At 39.1% G+C, this 19,168-nt stretch overlaps 1 protein-coding gene across 1 annotated transcript in view; it reads left to right on the forward strand.

The window, feature by feature from the left end:
* FAM81B (family with sequence similarity 81 member B) overlaps positions 1–19,168 on the forward strand; it is a 94,441-nt gene that overhangs the window by 32,517 nt on the left and 42,756 nt on the right. The window contains 1 exon segment of the mRNA XM_069085443.1: positions 1,682–1,800. Coding sequence (XP_068941544.1) covers positions 1,682–1,800 — 119 coding nt within the window.

The raw sequence follows: 19,168 nt of genomic DNA on the forward strand, positions 1-19,168 counted from the left end.
CACAGGAAGGGCTGAGGAAAAGAACAAACATCTATTTAGTGCCTACAATGTATCAGGCATTGTGCTAAGCACCTTACAAATATTATCCTATTTGGTTCTTGCAACAACCCTATGAAGTAGGTACTATTATGATCCCTATTTTACAATTGAGGAAACTGAGGTAGACACAGTATAAATGACTTACCTAGAGTCACACCACTAACAAATGTCTGAGGCCAGATATGACAGGCAGTAACCCAAAGTACAGCCCTAGTCCCTGTGCAATAAATGTAAAGCAAGCTAGAGAAAGGTTGGGTAGATACTTTGGAGAGGAATTTCGAGAGAACATAGAAAGGAATTAAATGGAATGAGAAGGTATGAATTAATTGAGATCTGTCCCTATGAAAATATGCACCAATAGGTACATAGCTCAATATATATATACATATATATGTACATATATATATATATAAGCTAGCAGCAATTAGGTCACAGATTTACTTAAATTTTAAAATATTAAAAGTTTACAAAGTGGTTTGCATTAATTGATCCCCACTACAACCCTGTGACCTAGGGTAAAGAGGCTGTCTGAGCCTGTTTCCTTATCTGCAAAGTAAAGGTTTTATAGATAAGACAACTGAGGTTCAGAAAGGTTAGGTGACTTGTCCATTGTTACACAGTAGGTAAATATTGGAACAAGGATTCAAATTCACATTTCTTCTGGCTCTAATTCTAGCTCCAAATTCACCACTTTTGAAATAAATATTTAGAATGTATAATAAATTTAAGAATGATCACACGGTGTAAAAGAATAATGTCGGGAACTGAGAAACAAAGATCTGACTCATACCCTACCTCTGACATTACTTACTAGCTGTATGATTTTAGGCAAGTGATTTAACCTCTCCAAGTTTCAGTTTCTTCTTCTTTAAAAACAAGTTCAATAATACCTCACAAGGTTGGGTTTAGAGGATTAAATGAGATAATATGTCAAAAGTGCTTTTCAAACTTTAAACTATATAAATGTCCATTATTGTTACTGTTTTCTCATTGTCATCTTTTCAAAGATGAGAAAGAGACCTAGGATAAGTCAGCATATTACTATTATTCTTGTATATATAATATTCTGTGTATTATGAGACAAGTAGATGAAATACCTGCTTCTCTAAGTTTTAGGGTGTAGCTCATCCTCTGTGGGCTCATTACAAGCAAACTCTATACTACTTATTGGGGTGATTTTTCTTGTAAAATTACATTGCCTAAACAGGCCACCCAACTGATAACAGAAAGGACTTGGAAGCACTTTAGTCCAACCCATACCTGAACAAGGCAGTAGGCCTGGAGTCAGGGAGACGAAAGTTCAAATCCAGCCTTAGACAAGTAATAGCTGTATGACCCTGGGCCAGTCACTTAACCCTGTTTGCCTCAGTTTCCTCATCTGTAAAATGAGCTATAGAAGGGAATGGCAAACCACTCCAGCATCTTTGCCTAGAAAGCCCCAAATGAGGTAATGGAAAATTTGGCACAACTGAAAGAACTAAATAATAACATACCTGAACAAGAATCTAAAGCATAGCTGACAATGCTCTCTCTGTTGCATGAATAGATATATATATGTGTGTGTGTGTGTGTATAATATGTAAAATATATATTTTATGTATAAAAATATGTATTCATGAGGATTTTAACTCAAAATTTATAGATTTTAGAAGAACAAATAAGGGCCCGGGACAACGTGGCAACTGAAAGTAATTTTGCTTCCCAGAGTTTCCACCAGAATCAGCTTCACGGAATGGGAGATCTCCGTGGAAGAGTGGCAAGGTGAGTGGAAAGAAGATTCACTCAGAACTCTTAGGCTAGTAATTAGATGTCACAGTCTCTTCTGTTCATCATTTCGTTTCTACGAATAAGCCTCATATTGTGGTAACCAAATTGGGATTACTAAACTAAACTGGGGATAGGTTTGGTGGGAAAAAAAAAAAAAGATTCACAGTGAGAGTCAGCATGATGCCATGGGAGAGGTTTGTGTTTGAAGACAGAAGACCTGGTTTGGAGCCCTGCTTCCAAGCCATGTGACTTTGGGCAAGTCATTTCACTTTTGCAGAGCCCAGGTTCCTCATCAGTAAAATAAGAAGGTTGGATTATATGGCATCCAAAGTTCCTTCCAGTTCTAAGTCTATAATCCTATTTTTTTTTAACTTTTGTTTTTATTGGGTTGGGGTTTTTTTTTTTTGCCACATGGCCAATGTAGAAACATGCTTTGCATGACTTCAAAAAGAGAGAAATTATAAGCATTTGCCTGTAAAATACATACTTATCATCACTCCCCCATCCCAACCCCCACCCCCAACAGATTACCATTAAAAAAAAAACATACATAAGAGAATTTTTGTCATCTTATCATGGACTCCAATCTGCTCTTAGAGGCTTAGTAGTTGAGTGATCCTGGCAAGTCATTTAACCTCTGTCTTCCTCAATTGTAAAATGAGAATAAGAACAACACCTACCTCTGAGATCCTTTTTTTGTAAGGATCAAGTAAGATAATATTTGTAAGGCACTTAGCACAGTGCCTGGTAAATTGTAAGTACCTAAATGCTTGTTTCTTTCAAAGAAAAAAAAGAAAAAAATCCAGGAGACACAGAATTAGGAAAGATCTAAAAACCCAACAAAATGGCACAAAGTATTTCACAACTTAACTCCACTCCAAAGTTTTTATAGCCACCCTCCCCACCACCAAAATCAGGAAGCAAAATTTACAGGAACACACACACACACACACACACACCATTATTTAAAAAATTTAAACCATCACTAGCACAACATTGGGAGGGGGGTGTTTCTTTATTACACTCTCTCTCCCATTGACCCCCTCACCCTCCAACCTAAGCAAATTTTTCAAAAATAATAGACTTCAACACAAATATGCATAGTCTGGTCAAAGAAATTGCCATATTGGCCAAATCCCAAAAAGCATGCCTCTTTCTGCTTTTAGATTCATCTCCTCTCTGTCAGGAGGTGAATGATACATTTCCTTTTCACTCTTTTGGGTTTGTGGTTTATCACTGCAGAGATCAGAATTCTAAAATCTTTCCAAATCTTTGTTTTTCTCTCTGATGATACCATTCTATAAATTGTTCTCCTAGTTCAACTCAGCTTTGGTACATAGAAGTCTTCCCAATTCATCCGAAGTCATCCATTTTGTTATTTCTTATGGAACAACAATATGTTCATATCCTATAATTTGCTTAGCCATTCATCAGCAGAATAACTGCTTCATTTCCTAGTTTTGGCTACTGCAAAATGAGCTGCTATAAATATTTTGTATGAGTAGGTTCATTTCCTTAAAAGTATAGGCCTGGTGTTCATGCTCATACAAACATACTCCCACAACTTAGTAACTTGTTAGACATAGTTCCAAATCAGCACAACATTTTAGAAAAACACTTTTAACACTAACATTATTCCAATACACGCAGGACAATTTTAATTAGTTTTTAATTAAGTTATTTGGGGGGGGGGGTTGTTTTTTTTTTTTGCTAAATGAATAGAAACTTGTTCTTTTATGTGTATAGAAATCCTTGTTTTAGGGGCAGCTAGGTAGTGCAGTGAATAGAGCACCGGCCCTGGAGTCAGGAGGACATGAGTTCAAATCCAGCCTCAGACTCTTAACACAAAAAAACTAGATGTGTAACCTTGGGCAAAGTCACTTAGCCCCAATTACCCTACCTTCCCCCCTGCAAAAAAATAAATCCTTGTTTTATTTGGTATTCATTAAAGTCAGAATAAAAAACAACATAAATAAAATAAAATAAAAAACAAAAATACTGATAATATACTTTATACTATCTTACTAAAGGCATCAATCAAGTGAACAAGCAAAAACTGAAGCACCCACTATGCACAAGGCATTACAAGTACAATTAGGACAATGATTATTTCTCTTTTTTTTGCTAAAGTTATAATCACAGTCTCTGCATGGAGGAATGTTCTAGCTTACATCCCAATACTTATTACCTTCATTTTTCTTACTTATTAATTTAATAAATATTTCCAAAACTATGTCTGATAGTAGTTTTTTTTTTATATCTTTGGTGATGGGACAGGGGAGGAATATTGCCAACCTTTTTCTATTACATATAATGCTAGCTCTTCGCTTAAAATAATTTTATTAAAGAAAAACTTTTGATTGCTATTCATTTTAGTTCTGTAGCAAGTTTATCAAAGGTTTTATGTGAATATGTGAGTATTATAAGGTGTTTTAGTGAATTGTCTTATTGTAGCTCAGGCCCTTATCACCTCTCACCTGAACTATTCCTACAGCCTCCTATTCTTGCCTGGGTTCTCTCCCTACTCCAATCTGTCATCCACACAACTGACAGATGGATTTTCCTAATGCACAGGACAGGCCACGTCACTCCCCTACTCAATATCTAGTTTCTACCTTTTAGCTCTAAATTCCTCTGTTTGGCATCAAAAATCCATCACAAACTGACCCCAAACTCTGTGTCCAACTTTATTACGTTTTATTCCCCTTAATCCTACCAAAGTTCAAAGTGTTGGACTTACTCTTCATTGTATCAGGCATGGAGAACCTGTGGCCTCGAGGCCATATGTGGCCTTCTATGTCCTTGGGTGCACCCTTTTGACTGAGTCCAAGTTTTACAGAACAAATCCTTTTATTAAGGGGTTTTGTTCTGTGAAGTTTGGATTCTAAGGCCACACTTGAGGACCTAGAGAACCACATGGCCTCAGGTTCCCCACCCCTGATACAGGCTATCCAACTCATGCTCAAAATGAATTCTTTCTTCTCCACTTCTTAGGAGCTGAACAAACAACAAAACTTTAATGACTTAAAAGTGCACTAAGATTTTGGGAATACCTTATATAATATTCCTGATTTTATATTTTTCCTGATTATATTTCTGCACTTTTCATGAGAACAAACAAATAATTCAGTTCAACAAGCATTTCTTAAACAAATTCTAGGTACCAGTCACAAAGCTAGGCACTGGAGATATAAAAATAAAAAGTCCCTGTCCTCAAGGAATCTGCATTCTACCAGAAGGAAACAATGTGTATACAAATTGATAAATACAAAAATGCATACTAAGTAAATATAAAGCAATGGAAGAAGTCAGTGTTAGAGATACAAACACAAGAATAATAAATACATTCCTTGCCCTTGTGGAATCCTTTTCCTTGAATACTTTCTATTGCTGGAAACAAAGGTACACCTATAAAGAGATGCTAAATGTATTCAAAGTAAATAAAAGATATATAATCCATCAATGGACAAGTATTTATTAAGCACCAACCAGGTAATAGGGATACAATGACAAAAATGAAGTACATTCCATTCCATTGGGAGAGTCAATCAATACAATGAAGCTGGGAAAAAGAGGTTGGAACCAGGCTGCAATGCCAGCTTGTATTTGGTTCTAGAAACAATAGGGAGCCCTTAGAGCATCTTCAGTAGGAAAAAAAAGAACAACCTATGGTATAGAAATAGCATTTTGGCAGCTGTGTGAAGTATGGTAGTTAAGACAAGACATAATAAGGGTTTGAACTAGGGCGGTGGCCATTTGAATGGAAAGCAGGGCACAGGGATGGATACAAAACCTATGCTAAAGGTAGAAATAGCAAGATTTGACAACTTATTGACTGTGGGAATGATGAAGAGCTTCAAACTTGAATGACTGGAAGTTTTATAACTTGATGAAGGTGAGTTGGAACATTAAATTTATTTTAATTCACATCTTTCTTGGTGTTTTAAATAATTTTTCATATGATTGTTGATGGTTTACAATTCTTTTGTAAACAATTTGTTATACCTTGTATCCATTTATCTATTGGAGGAATGGCTCTTCATTTTCTATATTTGCTTCAATTCTCTATGTATCTTGGTTCATACACTTTAAGATATTTGTTGCAAAAAAATATCCCCCTATTTAATACTTTCTTTTATTCTAGTAGCATTGATTCTGTTAGTGCAAAAGCTTTTTGAGTTGGAGTTATGGAGATGAGATAGATGCCTTCTTCAACCTGTTGCTCTGCATAGGTATCACAACCACTCCTGTTGTAGCTGGTCCCTCTTGGCCCCTAGTTTCCTTTTCTTTCCCCTTCCTCCTCTGCTAATGAATATGGTTAGGACCTCTATTTCCTCTAACAATAGATAATACTAGGACATTGGGAACCTAGGGCATAACTGTTGCTAGCCAATTTCTCATCCCAGTCACAAGCTCTCCTAAACCAGCTCTCTCCAAACCAGAAATGGGACCATTCTCTCCCTTTTCCAACAATCTCTATAGACCAAAAGTACCCTACCCTTCTGTGTACACATCTACCCTGAATCAACAATAGTTGGAGACAAAGGCGTTTATTCAGCATAGTGTCTAAGAAGATACAATGTTGGTGCCACTCCGAACACCTCTACTTTTCCTGTAATTGTTCTCACAATCAATAGCTGAACTTATTCCCCTGTGATCAAAGTCCTGGCCTTCTTACAAAGTCTCTCTTCTCTGTGGTGATATATTTTGATCCACCTTGTACAGCTGCGTTGGTGGAGCTGAGTCAAAATTCAAATACCAGAAAACTATCTTCCATCTCCCATCCACCTCCACCAATCTTACTCTTAAATTTCCTAATGCTTCTGGAGACAAAACAGAATTGTGCTGACTGGGCCTGCTACAGATTTATACTGCCTAACTTCAACTGTTCACTCAGTGCTGTTCAGCAGTCTTTTTATTCATTTCTTTTCAACCTTCTGTAACAATGCCTAGGAGAGATGTTCCAAATCCCTTTTTCTCTCCCCAAGCCCCCAACTCTACCAAGTCTTTGCCCTTCCCTTTAGCCATTACCTGCCTTCTTCATACCAGACCAACAATATTGAGGCCAAGGCACAAACTCTCCCATTTCTCTTTTATGTTTCTCAATACCTTTCCTTCTTCTGGTTTCACAGGAAGTGATGGCTCTTTTGTTTTCTAAAGTTCACCCCCTCCACCTGATTTCATTGCTTCTGGTCAACTTCCTGGATCTACCAATCAGCTCCACTCTTTAATCAATCTTCACTATTTCCCATGCTGCTCCTGGGTTCCCCCCCCCATTCCCCCCTCCATCCCACACTTACTGGTGCCCAGCATATTCATTCCATAACTCAAAGTCACATTTCCACTGAATCTCCCCAACTAGGCCAGATTAAAGCATATGACATCATAGCAAAACAAAGAATATCTTAAGCAGACTTCAAGATAACTGGCATGCCCATCACCATTTTCCCAAGGGTGACACTTTCTATGCCTTCAGATGGTGGAACAGTGGAGAGTCACAAATATTTGACCAGGTGGCCTTGGGTTTCAGTTCCTTATCTATTAAATGAAGAGGTTGAACTAGCTAACCTTTAAGGTTGCTTCCAAACTGGGGGTGTGCTGATAAATGTTTGACATCTTGGGGTGGCGGGAGGAGATTTCATCCTTTTTTTCATCAGATAACATCACACTTTTGATTTTAAACTGCATTATTACTGTTTTTTTATTACTTTCTTAAGTCTAAACATTCAATAAAATAACACATCAAGCCTTTGCTTATAGCGTTTACTGACATCTGAGGTGTAGATACTCATACTGAAATTTTAATAATTGGCTTTTGCAAGCTTGTTTGAGCTTACTCTAGCAACCAGCTCTAAATCTATGACTCCTTCCCACCCCACCCAAAAATCTAGACAAGTAGCTGAAAACTGAACGATTTGGTAGACTAGAAAATTTCCCCCAGAGAATGCAAGGGGACCTGCAAAGACCCACCTTCTGAAAAAAAATTTTTTAAAATGTGGCCACCTGTAAGTGTGGCAAGCATGCTATGGGAGGCTAGGTGGCGCAGTGAATAGAGCACCAGCCCTGGAGTCAGGAGGACCTGAGTTCAATTCCACAAAAACTAACCATGTGACCTTGGGCAAGTCACTTAACCCCAATTGCCCTACCCAAAAAGCAAAAAAAAAAAATGTAAAGACCCACCTTCTGCCCATAGAGATGTTGGTCAGACTTCAGTGTGATCAAGAGGACAATATCAGTGGAAAGTAAACCAAGCAGGCTTTAAGAAGGACCCATCCAGGGGTGCAGTGGATAGAGGACCAGCCCTGGAGTCAGGAGAACTTGAATTCAAATCCAGTCTCAAACACTTGACATTAGCTGTGTGTCCCTGGACAAGTCACTTAACCCCAGTTGCCTCAGGGGAAAAAGGACCCCATCCAAAATTATGGAAGGACTTTTAGAGCTACATGCTTTGTAGGAAAGAAAGCATGGATTGAGAGTTGGGTGGAAGAGAAACTAAATATTGGTACCCACCTGAGGATCAGGAAATCAGGCAACGCTGTCCCCAGATACCACTTCTTTCCTGCCTGATACTGGAACTGTGGGGTCCCAAGGAAGCAGAGGCCACCTATAGACCCCTATCCATCAAGGGCTGGAAACAATCTGGACAATGCATGAGTTTAGGATTAGACCACAGGACAAGGGGTCTGGCAACACCAAAGATGCAAAATGGACCGCAGGTCAGGTGGAAGTATCAGGAGGAAGGACTCTGAAGTAGGATCAGGGTGACTTATCATGCTACAGTAGCAATAAAAGGATAGGTTACCAATGTAGAAACACACGAAACTCCGTTGTATGACTCTGTTTGTTATGTTTCTGCAGGCACCGTGCGTCTATTGCATATGATTCTAATGCAGATGTTATGTACTATGTGACCACATATGCACTGTATACTCAGGATAATTGTTTATGGCTATATAGTATGCCAGCTGATGAATGTTCATAATGTATGCTTACCTGTGCATGGGTATCTGCTATGATTTATAGAGACTTGGTTTTATTTTCCAGGGGGGGTGGAGGGGTGAGGGAAGGATGTGTCTGTATGTCTGGCCAGACATATCGCTTTAGACCTGTTCTACTGGCTCAGCTCACAGACATGCTTAGAGCTTCTCTATTTTAAACCAAAACCAAAACCTTCTCTTGATTCTGGTCCTCTCCATACCTCCACAAGCCACTATCCCAACTTATGATCTATTCTCCATCCCCAGTCTCACCTTACCCTCCCTCATCTCCATGTTCTTCTGCTATTCTCAGTGCTCAAAGTAGACCTTCCTATGGAGATCTCTTCTTGTTAAAATATTTACCTTTCTCTAAGGTCCAACTCTGGTGCCGTCTTCTCCATGAAACAACCTTCAGACAAGTGAATTCACGCTCTTTCTTTAAAATTCTCATGGCACATGGCTAGGGCTTTTCTTCATTTATCCCATTTTCCCTTTATCTTTGTTATTTGTATTTATGTCTTTCTACTATTAGATTATAAATTCATTGAAACAGGACCCACATTCTACTTTTTAATTCTCAGTGCCTAGAGGAATATCTTATAATAATTTAACAAATTTTTAATTATTTTATTGAATTATCAGTATTCTGATAGCCCCTCTAATATTTTTTATGTCCTATTCTATTAAAAGGACAGCTGGTTGGTGCAGTGTGTAGAGTCCTTGGAGTCAGGAAGATCTGAGTTCAAATTTAGCTTCAGACATTTAGTAGCTGTGTCACCCTGGGCAAGCCACTTAACCCCTTAACCCAATTTACCTCAGTTTCCACATCTGTAAAATGAGCTGGAAAAGGAAATGGCAAACCACCCCGGTATCTTGCCAAGAAACCAAATAGGGTCATGAAGAGTCAGACTTACCTGAAATGAGTCAACAGCAACAAATTTCATTAAATTATGCAGTTGTTCCTAAATAACAAATATACTCATTTAGAAACTTTGGAAGGACTGTATCTAAGCTGACAGCATATATAATGATGAAAAGCTGGTGGAACTGGGAAAGGAATTAGGATTAATTTTTAAACGTCCACATTAAGTGGACCAGTTGATTTCAGGGTCCCATAAATTCAATGAGATCTTCATTTCTCAGAGGAATTTCTGATTCACTAAGTCATTCCAATTCAACCAAATTTTATCTTTCCTTGTATTTGCTTCCTGATTGGTTTGCGGCAAAGCGATAGGCTGTCATGGATTTACAAGACATCTTTGTCCAGACACAGAATAACCCGAGAAGTCACAGGCCACTTCATGTCCAGAATGAGTTGCCTTAATCATAACCAGGAATCATAAAATTTATACTGAACAGTTATTTAAATTAAAGAGTTGTTCTCAGAATACAAAGTGTTTACTTAACCAACCTTTAATATTTGTTACTTTTCCATGTTTAAGTAACACCTTTATTAGGTCACAGGGAGACTAGCAATCCCTTTACTTAAGTAAAAAGCCTCTGGATTATAATAATAATTGATAAATACCTATATATATAGAGAGAGAGATATATATACATGTATATGTGGGTATATATATATATATATATATATTTCTATGTGCCAGGCAAGGTATTAAGTGCATATATATTAAATGTTTATATACATGTATATATAAATACATATTTATATAATACCTTACATTTATATAAAATTAGTTTATATTTATATAGTACTTTAAGGTTTATAATCCCACAGCAAGACTATGAGGCACGTAGTATGGGCATTATCATCCCTATTTTACAATCCAATTCAATCAACATTTATTAAGTGCCTATGATGTACTGGGCATTGCGCTAAGTACTAAGGATACAATGAATAAAAAGAAAGACAGTCCCTGCCCTCAACAAGCTTACAATCTAAAGTGGAAAACAAGCCACAAAAAAAGGCAGGAAAGTGGGAGAGGTGGACACAAGGGGCTACCTGACTTGGGGCATCTTGTTCCAGGAAGTTGAAACTAGGTCCAACAGCAAATGCAAAGTGAAGGATTTTTTTTTTTAAGCAATTGGGGTTAAGTAACTTGCTCAAGGTTACACGGCCAGTTATTATTTCTGGGTGTGGTGCTAAGTATCTGAGCCCGGATTTGATCCAGGTGATCCTGACACTGGAGCCGGTACTCTTCCTCGCTGAGCCACCTGGCTGCCCCTAAGCAATTGGGGTTAAGTAACTTGCTCAAGGTTACACGGCCAGGTGTTTCTGGGTGGGTGCTAAGTGTCTGAGCCTGGGATTCGATCTCCAGGTCTTCTCAACACTGGAGCCAGTGCTCTTACTCACTGTGCTACCTGGCCGCCCCCAAAGTGAAGGATTTTTGCAGATAGAGAAAGGAAAGTGTAGAGAGGCTGCCCTGTGTCACACACCTAATGTTAGAGTATTACAAGTCCTTTCTTCCCACTATATCAAACTAAAAATTTCTCAGTAGAGACATAGGTTGATGGCTAATTCCGGGTCAGATGCAGACCAGATCCAGATCTGATACTGTTCAGAGGTTCACAGTTCTCCCTCAATCAGTCCCGAGCCAACAGGAACAACCAGGGACACTCATTGACCTAGACAAAATAAGTGTTGTTTGTCTTCAGTGCTTAACTGCACTGGACCCAGTAGCTTCTTCTGAAATGTATAAAAGTCATTTGGGATCCCAAGGTGATTTCATCCCTCTTGAAAGCAGTGACAAGGGTTAAGCAATGATCATCCTACATTGGGAGGTCATCACCAGGAAACATGTATTTACATCACATCACATGACCACAGCCCAGACATTGGAGAGCCCTCATTTCTCAGGGAATAGACCAGAGAAAGAGGACTGTCATGTGAATTAGATTTGCTCTGCTTGGCCCTAAAGGATAAAACTAGAAGCAATGAGTGGTAGAGGGAATCGATAAAGACAAAAACTCCCTCACAGCCTGGCCTCTTCCTTCCTTTACAGTCTTCTTATACTTAATTCTGCTCTACACATTCTACAATCCAGCTACACTGACCTGCTTTCTGCTCCTCCTCCACAGCCCATCTCCAGCCTTTGGACTGTACTCCATGCTTGGAATGCTCTCCCTCCTCACCTCTTCCTTGCTGGCTTCCTTGGCCTCCTCCAAAACTCAAATCCCTTCTTCTTCAAGAGACCTTTTCCATTCTCCTCCCCCAGACCCTACCACCATTCTAGGGTCTTCTGTCTCACACTGTATATATCTCATATATAAATAGTTATTTGCATGTTGTCTCCCCCATTGGAATGTGAGCTCTTTAAGGAAAGGTACCTTGTTTTTGCTCTCTTTTCTATCACCAGCATTTAATACAGTGTCTGGACACATAGAAAATATTTAACAGGTGCTTATTGACATACTAGGGATAGCTAAGAGGGACGGGGGCAGCTAAGTGGCACAGTAGATTGAGCACTGGACTTGGAATCAGGAAAACTCATTATCTTTTTGAGTTCAAATCTGGTCTCAGATACTTCCTGGCTGTGTGACCCTGGGCAAGTCACTTAACCCTGTTTGCCTCATTTTCCTCATCTACAAAATGAGCTGGAGAAGGAAATGTCAAACCACTCTGGTATTTTTGCTAAGAAAAACCCACATAGGGGCGGCTAGGTGGCTCAGCGAGTAAGAGCACCGGCCCCAGTGTCGGGATAACCTGGGGATTGAATCCGGGCTCAGATACTTAGCACCACACCCAGAAATAACTGGCCATGTAATCTTGAGCAAGTTACTTAGCCCTGATTGCTTAAAAAAAAAAAAAGAAAAAGAAAAACACACATGGGGACATGAAGAATCAGACACAACTGAACAACAAATATTGGCTTGCTGACTGAATGACAATTAGACCTTACCAAAAATCTCTCAGAAAGGTAAGGTTTCTTGAGAGAGTAACACTTACTAGGTATACTGTAAAGCAGATTCCTTCCCATTCTGAGATTCAGAAATTCTGTGAAGAATGTAAATAGAACTACCCATGTAGTTCTATTCATCAATAGTTTTTCAATGCTTTGGTAGTTGTGACCTCATCTGATGGGAGGACTCCCTCCAACAGTGCAGCTCAACAATGATATAATTTGTTATCCTGCAGATTGACAGCAAATATTTGTTTATAATCAAAACCTATAATTCTATTCAATTCAGTGACGGCGCATGGACATATCCAAAATCTCTTTCCTGGCTCAAACTACAGGGACACATGTAAACCTATTATTTTCCTTCCAAATATCATTTTATGTTGAAGACAAGATGATAGAGTTCAAAAGTGCCAAGAAATGAATAAAATCATATCATTCCAAATCTTTCAAAATCTTTTCTTCCTCCAATCTTTTCCATTCTTTAAATAGTTTACCGAGACCTAGCATCTCAAATAATGTTGTTCCCCATTGGTTCAAAGAGGATACAAATTCACTTTCCCTTAAAAGTTCTCTCTTCTTTAATCAAAGCATTTTAAAAACTTGATAAGGTATCTCTCTGTGTTAGAATCAAATTAGTTCCCATTTAACTAAAGTTCATCCTTCCTCATTTCTGTTCTTCCTACATTTCCTACATTTTCAGACTGGTGACTAATAGATTTGTCAGAAAGCTTAATTCATATCTTTTTACCCCCATGAACTCATTTCCAATGAACATTTTGGTATCAATGAAATTAAGTTGATTATTTTTATTTAATTCCCAGAATAAAAGGTTTTATGTTATCAAATAGGCTCAATATTTAATAGTAGAGATAGGATGTGACAGAATACTGCCCACAAAATAGAACAAAATAAGATCACTTCCTATTGCTGATGAGAAGGTCTAAATGACTCTAGACCTACTTCCTAACTTCCCATTGGTCAGTTTTTCCAATATGTAGAGAAGGAAACGGTGAACATGTAAATGCACATTTTTCTTATTATCGGAGTATTATCTATAATCTACTCATAAGAATGGTAACTGGTTCCTCTATCTTTACCTGCCAAAACTTTTCCCTCTTCCAAACTTCCATATTCCTGTTGAAGGCACCGCTATCCTTCTAGCTTAGAGGTGGGGAACCTGCAGCCTCAAGGTCCCATATGACCTTCTAGGTCCTTTTGGCTGAGTCCAAGTTTTATAGGACAAATTCCTTTCTTGGGGATTTGTTCTGTGAATTGTGGATCCAGTCAAAGGGCTGCATTTGAGGACATAGAGGGCCACACATGGCCTTAAGGTAAAAGGTTTCCCACCCCTGTCCTAGCCCCTCTTGGCTTGCAGTCTAGGTGACATCCTTGACTATTCCCTATCTCTCACTCCCAATATCCAATATGTTAGTAGGATTTTTATTTCACCCTTGCAATATCCCTTGGATATGCCACCTTCTCTTCTCTGATACTTCCCCCACACTGGTTCAGACCCTAATCACCTCACACCTGGACTGTTGCAATAAAACTGCCTTCCACAAGTCTATTCCCCCTCCAATCTATCTTCCATTCAGCCACCAAAGTGATTTTCATAAAGCATAGATCTGATCTTATCATCCCCATACTCAGTAAATTCCAGTGACTCCTTACCACCTCCAGGACCAAATATAAAATCCTCTAGCATCTAACCCCTTCATTACCTGCCCCTTCCCACCTTTGTAGTCTTCTTAGACCTCACATCCCACCTCCACCTCCACACACTCCTTAATCTAGTGGCTCTGGCTTCCTGGCTCTTCCACAGAAAAGACACTCCATCTCTCAGCTCAGACCTTTTCTCTGACTATCCCCACCATGCCCAGAATATTCTCCCTCCTTGTCTGCATCTGCTGCTTTCCCTGGCTTCTTCAATCCTAGCTAAAATGCCACCTTCTACAGGAAGCCTTTCCTCATCCCTCTTACCTCTAGTGCCTTTGCTCTGTTGGTCATTTCCTAGTTATCCTGTATATAGTTTGTTTTCACAAAGTCTTTCCCCCATTAGACTGGGAGCTCCTTGGGGGCAAGGACTGTCTTTTGCCTATCCTGTCTTCCCAGAGCTTAGCACATCACAGGTGCTTAATAAATTCTTATTGACTGATTGAAATTAACTGGCAGGAATGATGACCCAAGACCCTAACTAAGACCACATACAAATTCTTCTGTTTCCAGTATGGTCCTTAAAGCAAGCATGAAGAAAAAAATAGCCTTTATAAATTATTTTGTCAAGTCATTCCAGTCATGTGATCCCATTTGGGGTGTTCTTGGCAAAGATATTGGACTGGTTTGCCATTTCTTTCTCCAGCTCATTTTATGAACTGAAGCAAACGGTTAAGTGACCTGCCCAGGGTCACACAGCCAGTAAGTGTCTGAAGCTGGATTTGTACTCAGATCCTCCTAACTCCAGGGTCAATGCTCTATCCACTGCACTATCTAGCTGTGTCTTACAAATTATGCTGATGCCTTAATTAAAGATATTATGTCCATTGGAAGAGTTATATAGTCTGCTTCACCTGAGTCCCGAGGACACCATGAGCAACCAGCTTGTTCGCGAAGGGTATAACCAGTCTCATCCTTGGAGACCGAGACCCAAGCCCCAAGAAAAAGGCCCTCTGTGGTTCCTGGTCAAGGCTCAGCTCGTGGGGGACCTCATAAGGATGAAAGGATCAAGGATTTGAGCCATGGAGACCCTTTCGGGAGCTCAGATTAGAATAGATCTCTTCAATCAAGAGGAGGATGGTGAAAAGCCCGAAAAAGCAGAGGTGCAAGTTTTTGGAAGTAACCACCATAGAATTGGAGCAAAAGAACTGGTTGAATGTATTATCAGATGGTATCCACCAGCCTCCCCTGACACTGCAGATAAGCACAGAAGGCTGTTGCCCAGATGTCCATTCAGGAAAAGAAGTAATATGCAGCCCAGTTGGTTTTTGTTAATTTTATACAAATAAATTACGTTTCTGTTTTCAAAAAAATAAAAGAAAGAAAGAGCTATATAGGAAGACAACATGATGTTGGCAGAAAGGGTGTTGAACTTGAGTCACCAGACCTGAGTTGGAATCCAAGTTGTACACTTACTGTGATCTTGGGAAAATCTTGGGCCTCAGTTTTTTCCTGATCTGTGACATGAGAAATCAGATGATCTTTAAGGTCCCTTTCAGCACTAAAAATATGACCCTCTGGATCTTGTGGAATGTCACAGAGGTCAGAAAACTTCAAAATATTCCTACTTTTTATTCTGGAATATGGAAAGATATGTTGGTCATATAGTGACTCATCACTTGGAAATGGTGAGATCAGCATGCTTCAGATACTATCTGTCAAAGGAGAGATAATTGCAATATTTAGCAAATCACCACAGCTTTCATAAGCAACAGAGATGTATGATGGCTACTATCATAGCTGAGGAAACTGTTCCTTATGCTGTCTTTGGCATATATGCATTAGTGATATGAAAACATCTAAATATGGGTCTTCCAACTAACCAAAGACAGAAAAAAATGTTCATGGCCAGGATATTAGTGACCTTTAGCTTCAACTCAAACCAGGTTGGCTGTCCTTGCCAGCAGTTTCCTTGCCATGGCCATATAGTATCACCTTCTAAGGAAATGTCTGGACCAGTTGTCCAAGTAAAGCTTACCCTCTCACCTCATTCATGGTACATAGCCCAGAGAGTAATGAATCATGAGGCAATCCCTGAAAAAGGTCACTTCATAAATGCATGGCTATTTGAAGGATTAAGGGGGAAAAAAGCATGTAACACAAGATTATGTAAATGCAGTGCACAATATATATATATATATATATATTATTTGACAATCATGGCAGTCAAACCATCAACATAAAGAATTATTTAATATTCCATAATCACTTTTAAATAGTCCTTTAATGTTTACAAAGCACTTTCCTTACAATATCTTCTCAGATAGGTAGTGTATTATGTCCGCTTCATGAATTAGATGACCAAGACTCAGATGGTTGAAGTAACTTGCCCATATTGTACCTGCTAATGTCAGAGATATGATTCAAACCTGTCTGGTGACTTCAGGTTGAATTATGGGTCACTCCATGTAATAGTTTAGATGAGGACACTCTTCTTGGGTTTTAATCCTGTGAAAAAATCCTCACAGAAATCCTTGATGGAGAGTCTATCCAACAGGTTATAGGTCTACCTCCCATGCCTTTAAATATTTTATGGCTAGTAGTGCAACACTGTTTATCTATCTATCTGTTTATCATATCCTGTAATCATACCTTTCCTAAATAGCATCCCTTATTCCAATTCTACATAGAGCTCACATCTGGTAATATTCCACCATCTACTCATTCTCATATATATATATCTTTCCATCACCCTTTTGGTTCACGTGGAATTTGAATTCTTTTGAGACTGTGTTATTATCTATAGTTGGTTCCTACACAGCATTAGGAGATGAGGAGATAGTGAATTCCAGGCATGGTACCTTTCTTCAGCTAAAGTACTAACTTCCTTTAAACTACAAGGAGATAGCAATGACTGTGTTAATTATCCAACCAGAAAATTTAATTAGTTGAGTGCAATACCTGAAATATCTGAACTTCTCACCAGATGGTGCCCTATTTGAACTACCAGATGGATCCTCATTAAATACTCTCTGGGTATATGCAAGGAAATAGCCATTTTCTAAAGCTACCATATCCCCACTGGTCACTAGTCAATCTTCAGCCTGCAAATTTCTAAACTTCCCTACCAATGCCTAATTTAATCTAGAGCAGAGGTTCTTAACCTGGAGTCCATTTAAAAAAATTTTTTTAATAACTATATTTCAATAAATCGGCTTCCTCTGTAATCTATTTTATGCTCTTAAAAACATTATTCTGAGGAAGGGCTCATAGGCTAACTTTCTTTCTCTCTCTCTTTTTCTCTCTCTCTCTCTCTCTCTCTCTCTCTCTCTCTCTCTCTCTCTCTCTCTCACACACACACACATATGTGCACACACATGCACAGACATGCATGTGCATTAATATTAACCTAGAGGATGAAATGTAATATTTCCCAAAAGTATTTAAAGGTAAAATCTGATCATATCTGGCTGAAACTCTAGCACATAAAATATTTCACTTTCTTAAGTAATTTCCTAATACACTCATAGACTCAGAGATTTTGCTATGTTCAGACTACTCTAATATAGCCCTTTATCAGTAAGGGGGATGATGGGAAGTGTAGTTTTTCCTGGCTAGAAGTTAAGACTGAAGGATCTCCTGAAGCCAAAGATGTATGGGACAGGGGAAGGTCAGGAATTTTTGAGCTCTGAGGAGAAAGATAGGGGCTCTGGGGCTGTGGACCTACGCCAGCAGTGAGACAATCGCAAGTGAAGGGCACTGCTTCCTTGAACCAAATATGATCACGAGCAGTTTGAGCCTCATCTGGCTCACTGACCCACTTAAGGAGTCATCCATTTGGACAGAATTTTGCTGTTTTTCCTAACTCTGTCTTACCACTACCCTCCCACTCCCCTCCAATCATTAAACCTTGTTGATTTTCTCTCTGAAATTTTATGATAGGTTTAGTCTCCACATAAAGATGATTTTTTATTGCATTCTGAGCAAGTGTGTGTTACAAAGGAAAGGAGCACAGAAAGGTATAAAGGACAAAAGGGAACCCATAAGGCCAATTGTCCTAAGACTAAACAGAGAGCTCCATCTCCGAAGACATATAGAGAACTTTTATTAGGATGATAAAGTTTATTGTTCATAGAAAAAAAAGTGCAGGGAGGAGGCACAGATGAAACACTTTTGAATGGAGACAATCACCACCAACCATCTCCCTCCTATGATTCCCTTCTAGATTGGAGAGTATATAGAGGGAAGGGCCCCATAGCTTTTACTGATAGCTCATAAAGGAAGAAGATGGGGATGTACTTACACATACACACACACACACACACACACACCCATTTAAGGTTAAAGGCTCAAAGGAAAGTGATGGTGGATGATGGGTGATGAATTTGTTTATGTTTTAGGAACATGCAATAGCTTTAGGAACCATTACAGCTGCAGTCCTCCCAGGCTCTGTGCCAGGTCATCCATGGTTCATCATGTGCCCCTCGTTTGGAAGTATCTCCACACTGTGACAGTTTCCCACTGGTCACCTTATTGCTTATGGAGCCCTAGCTCCTATCTCTGCTTCTGGTACCTTTAGAAAGGATACAGTTCAAAAGAAGAGAAGAGACAAGCAAAAAGAGAGGATGGCCTATGTACAGATGGTATTGTTTTACCCCATGACATGACTTCTGCCACCATCAAAAGAAAGCAAAGGTTCATCATGACCCCGGGTGATTAGAGAGGATTAATACCTTCTAGTACCAGTATCATCAGAACTGCTCTGCCAGCTTTGTTCTCCATGAATCATATCCTCAGGCTCAGAGAAAACAATTCAGAGAGATGACAGAAAAAGCAGAGGCACCAGGCTTCACAAGTAATAGGGGTACA

Source organism: Petaurus breviceps, unplaced genomic scaffold (genome assembly GCF_028583685.1).
Source record: "Petaurus breviceps papuanus isolate PSGF00001 unplaced genomic scaffold, PetGlider_PUasm1.0 175, whole genome shotgun sequence".
Taxonomy (NCBI): domain Eukaryota; kingdom Metazoa; phylum Chordata; class Mammalia; order Diprotodontia; family Petauridae; genus Petaurus; species Petaurus breviceps.